General features: G+C 40.4%; 1 protein-coding gene across 1 annotated transcript in view; it reads right to left on the bottom strand.

Annotated features, from left to right (window-relative positions):
* Nucleotides 1-136: 136 nt before the first annotated feature.
* LOC129171206 (transcription factor MafG) overlaps nucleotides 137-12,969 on the bottom strand; it is a 28,360-nt gene continuing 15,527 nt past the window's right edge. Inside the window, exons 2-3 of the mRNA XM_054759638.1 lie at nucleotides 8,633-8,705; nucleotides 137-8,496 (exon numbers count right to left, since the gene is read on the bottom strand). Coding sequence (XP_054615613.1) covers nucleotides 8,044-8,496; nucleotides 8,633-8,668 — 489 coding nt within the window. The 5' untranslated portion in view covers nucleotides 8,669-8,705 and the 3' untranslated portion in view covers nucleotides 137-8,043. The remainder of the gene's footprint in view (nucleotides 8,497-8,632; nucleotides 8,706-12,969) is intronic.

The following is a 12,969-nucleotide window of genomic DNA, read 5'->3' as shown; positions in this document are numbered from 1 at the left end:
TTTAAACATTTTATTGATCTGATAGAAAATAAAGTAAGCTGTATCAACAAACATACAATATATACATCAATAACTTAGACACCGCACGTTTAAATCCACACGTGTGACTGTTTAAATATATACATATATATATACACATATATATATATACATATATATATATATATATACATATACATATATATATATATATATATATATATATATATATATATACCAATACATAGGACTTATCTACAGATTGCAAAAAGTACAATAATTTAATTTATAAATACAATGAACTATTGTCCCTTCTCGTACAAAGTACAAAGCACAACCCATACAGACAAAAAAACAAAACATTATTCTTAATATTATCTTTGTATTACTCGCATTTGATACCTTTGAACACACACACCTGTTCGTGGACAAGTCAACTGTTTACAAATTTTAAGAAAAAAAAGCCAAAAAGTGCTGCCATCTATTTCCTCTTATTTTGGAATTATTGCCCAAACAAAGAAAAGCTCAGTAGAAAATGAAAGCATCCGTTTTCAGAGCACATCAACAGGATGCCAAATATGATGCATTAACCACGCAATGTAGCAGCACGGAACCTCTGTCTCTCACACACACACAAAAGACCCAACAGCCAAAAAAAGAAATTGCAATCATCCCTGGAGTGACTTTATTCCAAAGACATATCCATAGAAGGAGTGTTAGGGCCACATGGAAAAGTAGGAAGAAATGGGTGCAATAATGTGGAAAAAAAAGTCCTAAATGTACACAAATTACGTCACATTTTTTCAAGATTAAAAAAAAAAAAGCGGGAATAAAGTGGCTTCTTTGGAGCAAAAAAAAGTTGTCAGTAGTCATCTTAACGCAGGTTGTTTTGCTCGGAGTATTTGTTTATTCCCCTAAAATGCTAAACGTTCCGTTCTGACATTTTCTGGGAGAATGACAAATTTTTCTTTACTTTTTTTGCAATATTACAATTTCTTGTTTTTTGGGTTTTTTTTTTACTGGTAATAATAATTACAACATTTTTCTGTATTCACTGAATATGTATTTTTATCTTGTAACAACTTTTTTTAAATGTATGACTTCATTTGAGTAAAACAACACCTGTGCTCAGTCTTGGAAAATAAATTTTTGTCGTCAAATTCCAACGAGGTCATGATTCCATTTACTTTCCAACATTTTTCCTCGCAGAATTTTCTATTTTGTGTTTCGTAAGGATATGACTTTACAGTCGTCCCTCGCTACATCGCGGTTCACCTTTCACGGCCTCGCTGTTTTGTAGATTTATTTTGGTGCAGTTTTGCATGGTTTAAAACCCCCCCCCAAAAGAACGTGCGTTGTGAAGTCACCGTCCTCTAACCGTCGCCACATGTCGACTCATTTGGGGCGATGGCTGAACTGAGGTGACAGTAAATTGTGATTTATTGAGAACATTGGTTTGTGAGTGCAACCATCTAAGTGACAGATAAGTAAGTACACGCAGGGTGTCTACCAACACAAAAAAACAATTATAGAACATTAAACACGTGATATTCAGCACTATTTACAGAGCAGTGCAGCAAAGCATGATGGGAAGCAGCATATGCAAGGAGGAGTTGGTGGACAAAAACCGCTCAGCTGGCAGAGTGCTTGTTTCCCAACCTTAGAGGTTGCTGGTTCAATTCCAGTGTTGAGCCGAGCTTCCAAACCACTCTTCCTTTCATTCTACATTTGAGCATATTTCCACAGCAAACAGCTCCTATATTCACTCTAAATGTTGATTTTCATACCTTTTCAGCATTCACACGCAATGTCTGCTGACATTGCATCATCCAGTCATTATTTGAAAAAATCAATTGCAACTTCCCTTCCCTCATAAAACGAGTTTTCTTTCATCATACTAATCCTTCATTTTCTTAATAATACAACTTTATTTCTATTTCTTCTTGTAAAATTGTGTTTATTACAGGAGATTCATTTAGAGGATTCATTCTAGCGTTATTCACATACTGTTATGTGTAACTAAATGTTTTTATTCTAATAATGACACATATTTCAAATAAAATGATGTATTTTGTCACAAAATATGACTTTTGGCAACTCTTTCTTGTCTTGTGGTCAAATATAGCGTAATAGTACGTGGATGTGGTTTTCTCCCCCAAAGTGGCTCTAATGCTCCTTCACATCGAGAAGCCAAAGTCCCTGAGCTAAAAAACACCAGACATCAAAAATACATTTCCAGTCATCATTTAGCCAACAATCTCTGTTTTTTTAGCCCGAGGACTTTGTTGTCAGACAACTTTGTGTACTCCAAGTGTTGTCGTTTCACTCAAGGACAGCCACCCCGACGGCAACGTAAACAAAATGTAGAAAGAGATGAAGCAGATAAATAAACATCAATGATTACGACACACTGTGGTCACTCCAACGATATTGATTACGTGTCTTTCACACCTTTCCACTGAGTTGCATATTAAGGGTCACTTTTCTTTCCCACCCCCCACAATGGTCATGAACACCCATGTAGCTACATACTCTTCACCTGCTCACAATCGCCAAGCATATTATTAGGTACACGTGCACAATCTATTTGTTCTATTTGTAATCAGGGAGAAAATGTACCCAAACATGTGCTATTGTTTCTCTGACAAATCCGCCACACGGTGGCGCTGTGATTAAGCCCCAACTTGCAATTTACAAATCACCCGCTGCAACTTGAGGCTGTTTTGCAGAGTCACCTCCACCTTTGGTACGCACCTTTAGGGGACCGATGGGCACACTTTTGAGCACGCTTGGTTGAAAACATGGCCGCCATCATGCAAAGAGTGTCTGGGGCTTACTGTCGCAACTCTTTGTCAGTAAGTCTTTGAGCGTTTGGCTCGTGAGTACAAAACGTCTGCCTTCCAAAGCATTTTGAGCCCAACCCATAGGGGGCGCCACACGTCACGTACCGCAGACGGCACACCATTCCCAACAATTCAAAGAAATACAGTAATCCCTCGTTTATCGAGGTTATTTGGTTCCAGACCCGACCGTGATAAGTGAATTTCTGCGAGGTAGCATTCCTTATTTACAAATTTAAGCATAATAAACCTATTTACGGTTTTTATCATTATCAGAGCCCTCTAGACATGAAATAACACCCCTATAGTCACCTTTACACTCATATCACACAATATAGTAGACCTAATAAGAGAAAATAAGACATAAATACTGTAGGGCATAATACAGACTCACACATATTAACGTTGAGAGACTTCCTGTTCCGCATAGTACTTCCTGTGGTAGCTATTGTCTCATCAATGTGACATTACTGACACCTAGTGACCAGTGTAGAATATTACACGTCACAATATCTTTCTGAATGCCTTATATTTGCATTTTACATCATTTAGCCATTTTGATGCTTGAAAATGCTTGCTGTATTTAGGCAAAAAATGTGTAAAATCTGATTAAAAGTGCATATTTTTGGACTAATAAGAGGCCGTATTCAAGCAGAAAATAGCATGATTTATGAATAGAGATATTTTTGAAAAGCCGTGATAGGGCTGAAGCCGTGGAATTGGAAGCACAAGGTGGCGAGGGATTACTGCATTCTTCTTGGTGAGGAGGATGACGCGAAAAAACACACCAACTATTTCCATACAACGTTTCTGTTTCGGGGTGTTTCAATTGGGGTGCAAAGCTAATTGAAAATGTTGATGCGGTATTTTGTTTTGTTAATGTTGACAGAAAAGAAAGAAAGAAATAGTCCAGCTGGTTTAGTTCCTTCTGTAAAAAGGAAAAAAAAAATTGGAGCTTTCCAGAATAAATTTAAAAAACTCAAGTCGTAAATTTTTTTTTTAATTTACGAGAAAAAAATGTCGTACATTTAGGAGAATAAAGTTGTCGATTTACGAGAAAAAAAGCCTCGCTTCCAAACGGTCACATAACCCCCCCATCTTATAGCTGTCTCAGGCAAGGCCTGGAACATAAAGTTACACGCTTTTTCTCGTAAATGGATCACTTTGTTCTCCAAATCTCAAAAAGTGCGGACTAATTTACGAGTTTATTCTCAAAAGCTCAGGTTTTTTTCCAACGTGGCCCCGATGCTGCGAGGTACACATGAGATTGTGCAGGTGTAGCTCATGTTTTGGGTCGAGTGTGTGATATATATATATATATATATATATAAATATATATATATAGTGTATACATGTGAATAGATGTGTGAGTTAGAGAGATAAAGACAGGCTGTATAGAAGATTGGGGTGCTACTTTGAACCCCGTTGAAAGACACTTTAAAGACACACACAGAAAAAGATGAACTGCACAACACTGCCACAGCAACACCAACATTAACACTGGGCTACGTCCCATATACATCCTTCTTTTATTAGTCTTCTCTTTGCCGCTCTTTTTCGTTCAGTTAAAAAGCCGTCTTTAAGACGCTCGGACCGGCAGGAGATGAGGCGTATCACTGGTTTTGGGAGGGGGGATGCGATGCAAAACTTGGCACAGAAGTGATTGTAAGTCTACGTGGTCACGCCGCGTCTTCCGTTGTGGATTGGAGCCCTTTTATGACGAGCAAAAAGAAATTCATAACAAGAGCTGCCTCTTTGCTTCTCTTCTGTTCCTTTTTTTTTTTTCATATATTGTGACCTGTTTTGTCCTGAGCAAAACAAGTGTAGTGCACACAAACCCTCCGCCAATCACGTCGCCCCACTACACCCTGAAGAGCACGCTGTCGCATCGAGCTGCTACATACGCTCATGTCAAATCAAAATGCACGACACTGAACGTCCGGATAGGGTTGCAAAATGTTTCAGTGGGAAATAACGGGATGTCCCAATTTTTCTATGCAAGCTAACTCTTCTACTCCTGAACGGCCGCACACAAAAGGGCGCACCCTGACTGTGTTGCCCGTGCTGTTATTTTTCAGGCACATACACCACACGGTGGCGCTGTTATTAAGCCCCGTAAATCGTATTGACTTGAAATTTCTCACACAGCTCTACAAAAGGGTGTTTCGCCCGATGACCCCCAAATTCAGTACACGTGTGTCAAATTTGAGCAAACATCTGACTTACCTCGCACCTAATTATTTGTATAGTACACGGAAGCATGTTGAGCACAACCCATAGGGGGCGCCACAAGTGTCATTTTTCCAGTCATGTGAAAAAGTTGGGACACTCCATGGGGTGACTGGGAATTAAGTGGGAATTTGCAGGTGAGTCTAGAAGAGGGTTGCACTGTTACCCTTCATCATGACGGGGAATGGTGTTTGTTTATTCAACATGTATTCTTTTACTTGCCAGGTGAAAAAAATATTCTTAAACACTATTTTTTTTCTTTAGACATTTAAGAGCAAGTTCCACTTAATTCCCATTAAATTCTCAAAGTTAGATGTCATTTTTTTCCCAAATGATTCCAGAAATATAACAAATCGTCTGGAAATGTTGTTCCTCTTCTGCAACCCTAACCTTATTTTTAAATAATAAAAAAATGAAAAGCACATATCTTCAGTAGGGAAGGCCATTTGTCGAAAATTTCTTCATCGTTTGTCGTTTATCTCGGTTAATTGGTTAATTGGAATTTCTGCCAAGGAGTTCTCATTTCTAAATGGAATATTTTCATAGTGAGAGCATAGAAAACCTTCTAAATGTGTTTTTTAATATGATCAGAGCCCCCATACATGAAATAACACTCCTATAGTCACCTTTACTGTCATATTACCCAATATAGTAGACATAGCAAGAAAAGTAATACATAAATAAGACATAATGAAGACTCACACATGTTAGCATTGGGAGAGCTCCTTGGTGTGGTTCTTTTTGTACTTCCCGTTCTGTACAGTACTTCGTAGATGTACTGTATAGATCATCAGTGTAACATTACTGCCACCTAGTGACCAGTGTAGAATACTACACATCATTACGTCTTTGAATGCATCTTCTGAATGCCTTATATTTGTATTCTACTTCATTTAGCCATTTTTATGCTTGAAAATGCTTAATGTAAGCCAAAAACATGTAAAAAAAAAAAAAGCTAAAATATGCATATTTGTTGACTAAAAATAGGCCGTATTCAACCACGAAACAGTGAAGATTTATTCATATATTTTTGAAAAACTGTGACAGAGTGAAGCCGCGAAATTCAAAGCGTAAAGTGGGGGAGGGATTACTGTATTTTTAAAATGGGATGGGAGGCACTCTGTGAATGTTCTGAACTCCTGTTTCCATGCCAGCATGGCATTGCAGGTGCTGTCATTGCGCTCATGGCGCCAACAGCACCTCTGCTGATTGCAGCCGAGCAGTGCACTCAATATTTTTGCCCTTTCCAGATAAATAAACAAACAAAAAAGGAGATACAGGAATCTCTCACTACTTTGCGCTTTGGATTTTTGGAAAATACATTAATTAATAAATCATGCTGTTTTGTGATTAAATATGGCCCCTTATTGGCCAAAAAATAAGCATATGTAAGCAAATTTTACATATCTTTGGCCTAAATGAAGCATTTTCAAGCCCAAAATTGGCATTCACAAAACACTATGATGTTATGTAGTATTCTACACTGGTCACTAGGTGTCAGTAATGTTACACTGATGAGAAGTAATAAAGGAACCACAACAGCAAGTAACTTGTGTGTGTGTCTACATTACGTCTTGTTTTCTCTTATTCTGTGACTATCTTGGGTAATATGAGTGCAATGGTGACTATAGGGATGTTATTTCATGTCTATGGGGCTCTAATAACATTGGAAACCATATTTAAAAGTGGTAAACGGGTTTTCTACTCCCTTAACTATGAAAATATACCATTTTCATATTCCATTTCACAGAAATTCAGTTATCACGGCTGAGTCTGGAACCAATTAACCGCGATAAATGAGGGATTACTGTGCGTGCTTTTTAATTAAGACAGCAGCACACGGCAGCATCACTTTAAATTTCCGAAGGGGTGGGGGGGAATCCTATTATTGACTAAAATGCAGCATGTTTTCCCCTCCCTCGCTCAGCGGAACCCCCGAATGACAACGTCGCTTTAGTAACTAACACCACGGAAGAAGCAAGAGGAGGATATCACAGATGCCACGACGACAGTTGACCTTGTTTACACCACCTAAGTTTAGCTTCTACAGACTGTTTTAAAAATAGCACAGCATTGACATCTATACAGTGAACGACACTGCCAACTTTGTCACTGAACACGTCACGTCACGCGCTACCTCACAGTACGCGCCTAGAGTCACTAGAAAAAGCTATCAGACTTCAATAGTAAGCCACTTTCGGTACAATTGCAAAATAAATAAATAAATAAAAAAAGTCACAGATTTTTTTTTTTTCTTATACGTTTTCCCCTCCCTTGTATTTTTTATAAACAACAGAAGGTATTCTACCCGGTAACAAAAAGCAATAAGTTAACAGACAAAGATTTTCACACCTTAACGATTAAAACAGTAAAGCTTGTGAAAGATGATTTTTTTTTTTTGTTATTTTTTTTTGCCCGGCCCTGTCAACATGTAATTACTTAAAAAAATGCATCTTTCAAACTAAACGCCACCATAGTGTCTCCATGAGCAACTGTAAGAACATTCAAGGGTTGCATCCCATCTGCAACAAATGATCCTTTTTTTTTGTATTTTCAGTGCATACACGTATTATTATTGCATCTACCGGTCATATCGGTCATGACTAGTTTGTTAAATGCTGTCACAGGGCAGAAATGGATGCTAGGTTTTGGAAAAGTGTGAATTCACGTTTGTATTCCTGATACACATGAATTTGGGGGCTGTTGTACAAAGACATCTGTAGCTTCCTCGTCGCCAGTAGTAAGTCAGTGCATGATAACAATTGCAAGATTTCAAATGCAATTTGTGGTCTTCCCTTTCTTTTTGCGGATATTGCTCAATCGGCGAGGGGAAGGGGGTCCCAAAATCCCTAAAACAAACAAACGTCGTGATTCTGTTGTCCCTAAAATCAACAATAGCTGCTCCAATCAAAGGGTAACGCAATATTGCCACTTTACATGTGAGGACTGACACTGGAACGTTACAATGCACTGACTAGCACGGGCCTTCCCGCTACTACGACCTGGTCTCTGTTTTGGATTTGACGATGGTGATGACGCTGGTTGCGGCCACTTTACCGGGTATGAGGGGCCCGATGACCGAGGCCATGGGCCCGCGGGCCGAGGCGACGGGGTTGCGGGCCACAGTCCTGGCAAAGCTCTGCAGGGCCTCGTACTTTGAGCGCAGAGCGTCCAGCTCCACCTTCATGCTGGCGTTCTCTGTGGCCAGCTTGTCCACTTCCTGCTGCAGCTGAGCCTTCTGCTTCTCCAGCTCCTCCTTCTGGGTGACGCGCTTCACCCGGCAGCTGGCGGCATAGCCACGGTTCTTCAGCGTGCGCCGCCGCTGCTTCAGCTGCAGGATCTCCTCCTTGGACAGGCCCCGCAGGTGCTGGTTCAGCTCCCGCACCGACATGCTCACCAGCTCGTCGTCTGTCAGGCTGGTGCCATTCTCTCCTGGCTCCCGCTTCACCTGGGAATGTGGATGTGTTATTAGTACCACCCTTTTTTCTGTTATTTTGTGGTGCATGAGATGAGTTAAACATTATGACTTTTGTGCATGTAGACAGCCAAGTCTGACTAAATTCTCTTGAGAACATGTGGTGTACCTTTAAGGCCTTGTTTCCCTTGTTTGGAGTAGTCATGCCACGAGAGCCACGTCCACCTCTGCTGCTGGCTGGTCTGTGAAAAGAAACATCACGCTCACTTGTAGCGTACAAGAAAGCAGAAAGAAAAACATGGCTGTCTTTGATCGCATGGTCATTTAGTACTGTATATCACACAACACAGCAGCAACACAACCAATGTTGCAACAGCTATCATGGGGCAAACTGCTTAATCAGCATCAACACAGCTGAGTTTGTGGTGGAGTACTGAGTCTGAGAAACTAGGGGCTCCACTCGTTTATTCAATAACAGTTAAATAGAGTTTTAAACCACAACAATTTAAGCGATATTAACAGAAGTTACCTTCCACCTACGAAAGTGGAGCTTTTGGCAGGTGAATTTAACAAAACATGTTGTTTACCGTTATACAACCTCTTCTTTAATTCAATTGGAATTCACAGAAAGATTCATTCGATGTATCAATATAATTCCGCCCTTGTGGGGGTCCCAAAACCCCCGAAACAAACTTCTTTATATCCCTGTGTCAATTCAACTTGGTCGTTTCTTGAATGGAGTGCATGAATTAAGTTCATGGGGATCACGATGCATGTTCTTCCTGAAGAAATGGGCATAGAAGTGGAGGGAGGTGTTACAGGGAGTGGTTCATCCTGGGGCAAAAGAGTGCCAACATTTTAAAGTGCATGCACTCATGATACTTCAAGTCCTGCCTTCTTGTGGAGTTAATAACAAAACTAGATGTCCCTATCCGACATTGATATCAAAACAAAACATACAATCATATTATAAATCGGCCTGTATCTTAAATCTACGATATTAGCACTCTGATACAAGCAGTCCATTCCAGACTCCGCTCCATCCCTTTTATCCATCAGAGGCCACGTCATCACAACAACAGCGTGTGCTAATGTGCTAGCAGGAGCGACGTCAAAGTCTGAAAAAGATGGCGCAGTCGAGTGCAAAACCCAAGTCCTCTGCCGGGAAGTTCAACATGAGCAACCCCACAGAAGCATCCGAAGCAGCACTACAACAAACAGCATGAGGATCCTCGCAAAAGAAACCTCCTCCTGCCGTCGTCATGAGACGCTCGCCACAACAACTGTTTTCATCGTTTCTTTACTTTAAAATGGTCTCTGTCAATGGAAAATCTGCAAAAACGGACGAGAGATGAGACAAGTTCTTAGAGAATAATGAGTGGTACAAGTTAATAAGACTTGCATGCAAGGAGACAAAATCCATACAACCTGAACAAATGGCTTCTAGACAAAATATCTGACTGTTCAGGGCAGACTCACATGCCTAGACACCCAAGGCTATTTGAATCAGCTGATAAGCATGAAGAGGACTTGTTTTGGAGACCAGAGGCCTTTAACCTCAAGCAGATGATCGCAGCAAGTTAGTGTGACATTCACGTGTACTCATATTCATCAAATCAAATGACATAATGGACACAAGACATTTTATTAGCACAGTAGTACAAACAGTCCTGCGTAAAGAACCTTTTAGTTTCAACAATTTTTGCGAACAAAACCCACTTTGTCAGAGTGCAGGCTGTCACAGCAGGGGACAAGGATGGACTGGGGATGGATAAGAGACATGCCTTTGGACTGAAGAAGCACCTCTGCGCACACACACACACACACACACACACACACACACACACAAGGGACGTGGCTTTTATGTACTGGTATGAGATGGCCCGTGTGTAAATCCCCAAAATCAATGAAAAAGGGGGAGGGGCTTAGCTAGGAATAAAAATTGCTGGGTGTCTGCCACCGTCGTTGCTGGGATCCAAGTTAAATACACACACACATTCACAGATGTGTGGCCCTAGGTGCTTTACACTGCACACGGTAAATGCTGTGTCAGCGACACAGGCGCCCACCGCGGTGAGCCAAGCTAGCACATTGCCTCAGTAAGCTGATTTACACGGCCCAGTGGCATGTTTGCACTAAGCACACAAACAAATGCATGTCAAGTTGGGTGGGCGAGGGGCTGGTCGGAGGTGGTCTTGGCCTTTTTTTTTTTTTTTTTAAAGCATCAAAAACAATGATGCGCCAAGGAATCCCCAAAGAGAATGCTGCGTTTGGGGATGCATGTTGCATGTGGGTTAGTCATCGTGTGCAGCAGGTATGACGTGTGCACCGCCTCAGCCAAGTGAAGGACATTAAAAAAAAAAAAAAATTGCAGTCAAGTGCACCAAGACTGCCCGGCTATTTCCATGGCAACAAAAGAAGGGGGAGGGGGCGGGTGCTACAGGTGGGCTGGTCGGCGGAGCCAAACAGGGAGAGACAGACGCTTGTTAAAAATGACCTGAATACGACACGATCACACAGGCTGGGGACATAACAGGAGGTCAGATTGTGACGTGCATTCCTGATGCTTCATAAAAATGTTTCCCATAAAAAGCCTTTCACATTCTGCAGAGGACTTTCATCGCTAGTATGAATAGCTGACTGATAGCTACACCTATCTTTCAATGGCCTTTGTGGAGGCTCATTTCCAGTAAGCATTTGGACCACAGATGCAAAGCATAATGGGATAATGGTCTGCCTGATGAAGCACAGATAATGCTCCAATAGATAGAAAAGTACTCTGCTAATGGACACAGCGACCGGCGCAGGAAAAACCGAACCGCTTCCACATCAGCGTCAATGCAACGGTGCCTTTGGAATGCCAAGAAATGGCACGTTAGCCATGTTGCGGAGGCAGGATGGTGTTGAGCAGCCGCGCCGTACGACACAGTGGGTCGGCCTGGCTTTCGAGCACGTGGAGCTCAGCCCACAACAGCACGCAATCATCGTGGTCAGGCTGCAACGACAGAGCACGGCAGCACGTCCAAAAGCCCAGCTGCTCCCTTCGACTGCCTGGCGAGCAGCACCTCGCTCAGTACGTTCTCAAACTAACCATGTCCCACTGACAGGACTGGACAGGTTTGGCCACGCTAAATCAGGGGGTCCAAACTTTTTCCAGCGAGGGCTGCGTAGTGAAAAATGAAAGGATGAAACTTGGCCACTTTGATACTTTGTAAGATATGCTTAGTCATACATTTCCTCATTTCAAGAAGAAACTGCATTGCAGCTTTGGGACACACGCAGGTGGAAAAGCACATTATTAGTATGAATGGCACTCGTTTTTGGGCTGGGTTTTTGTTTTGTGTTCCAAGTATTTCAACTTTCTTCTTAAATAATCTTTGTGAATTTTCTTATTGCTTATTTCTTTATTCCCATAATATTTTCACTGACTTTTCCCCACCCAAAATTTCCAATAATGACAACTTTACTTTGTTTTGTTTGTCATATTATGATCTTAAAAAAACAACATATTTTTTTAATATTTCGACTCTATGCGACTAAAATGACATTATTTTTCTTCAAAATATTTCATGTTCATATTTATTCTTGTAAAATTGCAACTTTTTCTCATTAGAATACAACTTTTTTCTCTTTATTTTTGTAAAATTAGAGCCATTTTTTTCAATTTCTGCTGGTTCTTTTTTTTCAAACTATTTCAACTTTCTTCTTGTAAATTTTCTTCTAATAATTATGACTTTATTCCCATGATATTTTCACTCAATTCTTGCAACATTATAACTTTTTCGGCAATAAAATTGACCAACAATGACAGCTTTATTGATTGTTTTGTTAGTTGCTCATATTACGACTTCAAAAAAATCTAGTTTTTCTTGAATATTTCACCTGTATGCTACTAAAATGATGTTATTTTTCCTTTTGATATTCTGACGTTATTCTTGTAAAATTGTGACTTTTTCTTGTCAGTTTACAACTTTTTTCTCTTAATATTTTGACTTTAGTATTATATAAAATTACTGCTAATTTTTCAATATTTGCTGTTTTTTTAATTTTCTTGTTCAATTATAGTTTTAGTATGTGCTAAAAAACCCAGCAGTATATATTTGTATTTCTATACTTGTAAGTAAACGCCAAAGTTCCATCCCATAAATCAGTTTGACTCGCTCAACTCGCTCTACCAAACAGCCACTGTACCTTTCAGGTGCTTCACCGAATCGCCACTGAGTTCGGCACATGCCTTTCAGGGACTCACAAGCACATGTGCGTAAAATTTGAACAGAATTGGTTGAAAAACATGGCCCCCATCAAGCAAAAGGTCTTTGCAGGGACACAGGAGGGACTTGGCAACTAACAAAGTGTGAGGATGTCCGCATCATAGCATGTCTTCCAAGGCATCCAAGCACAACCCATAGGGGGCGCCACACATGTCATTTACAGCAATGTGAAATTTCAAAAATGTGGTTTCTTTGTCCTGCTGTAATCAATTGTGTAACCATTAAGAATTGGGGA

This window comes from Dunckerocampus dactyliophorus, chromosome 18 (genome assembly GCF_027744805.1).
Source record: "Dunckerocampus dactyliophorus isolate RoL2022-P2 chromosome 18, RoL_Ddac_1.1, whole genome shotgun sequence".
Classification (NCBI taxonomy): domain Eukaryota; kingdom Metazoa; phylum Chordata; class Actinopteri; order Syngnathiformes; family Syngnathidae; genus Dunckerocampus; species Dunckerocampus dactyliophorus.
The sequence above is the reverse complement of the archived record's forward strand: the minus strand, read 5'-3'. Positions and strand labels throughout refer to the sequence as shown.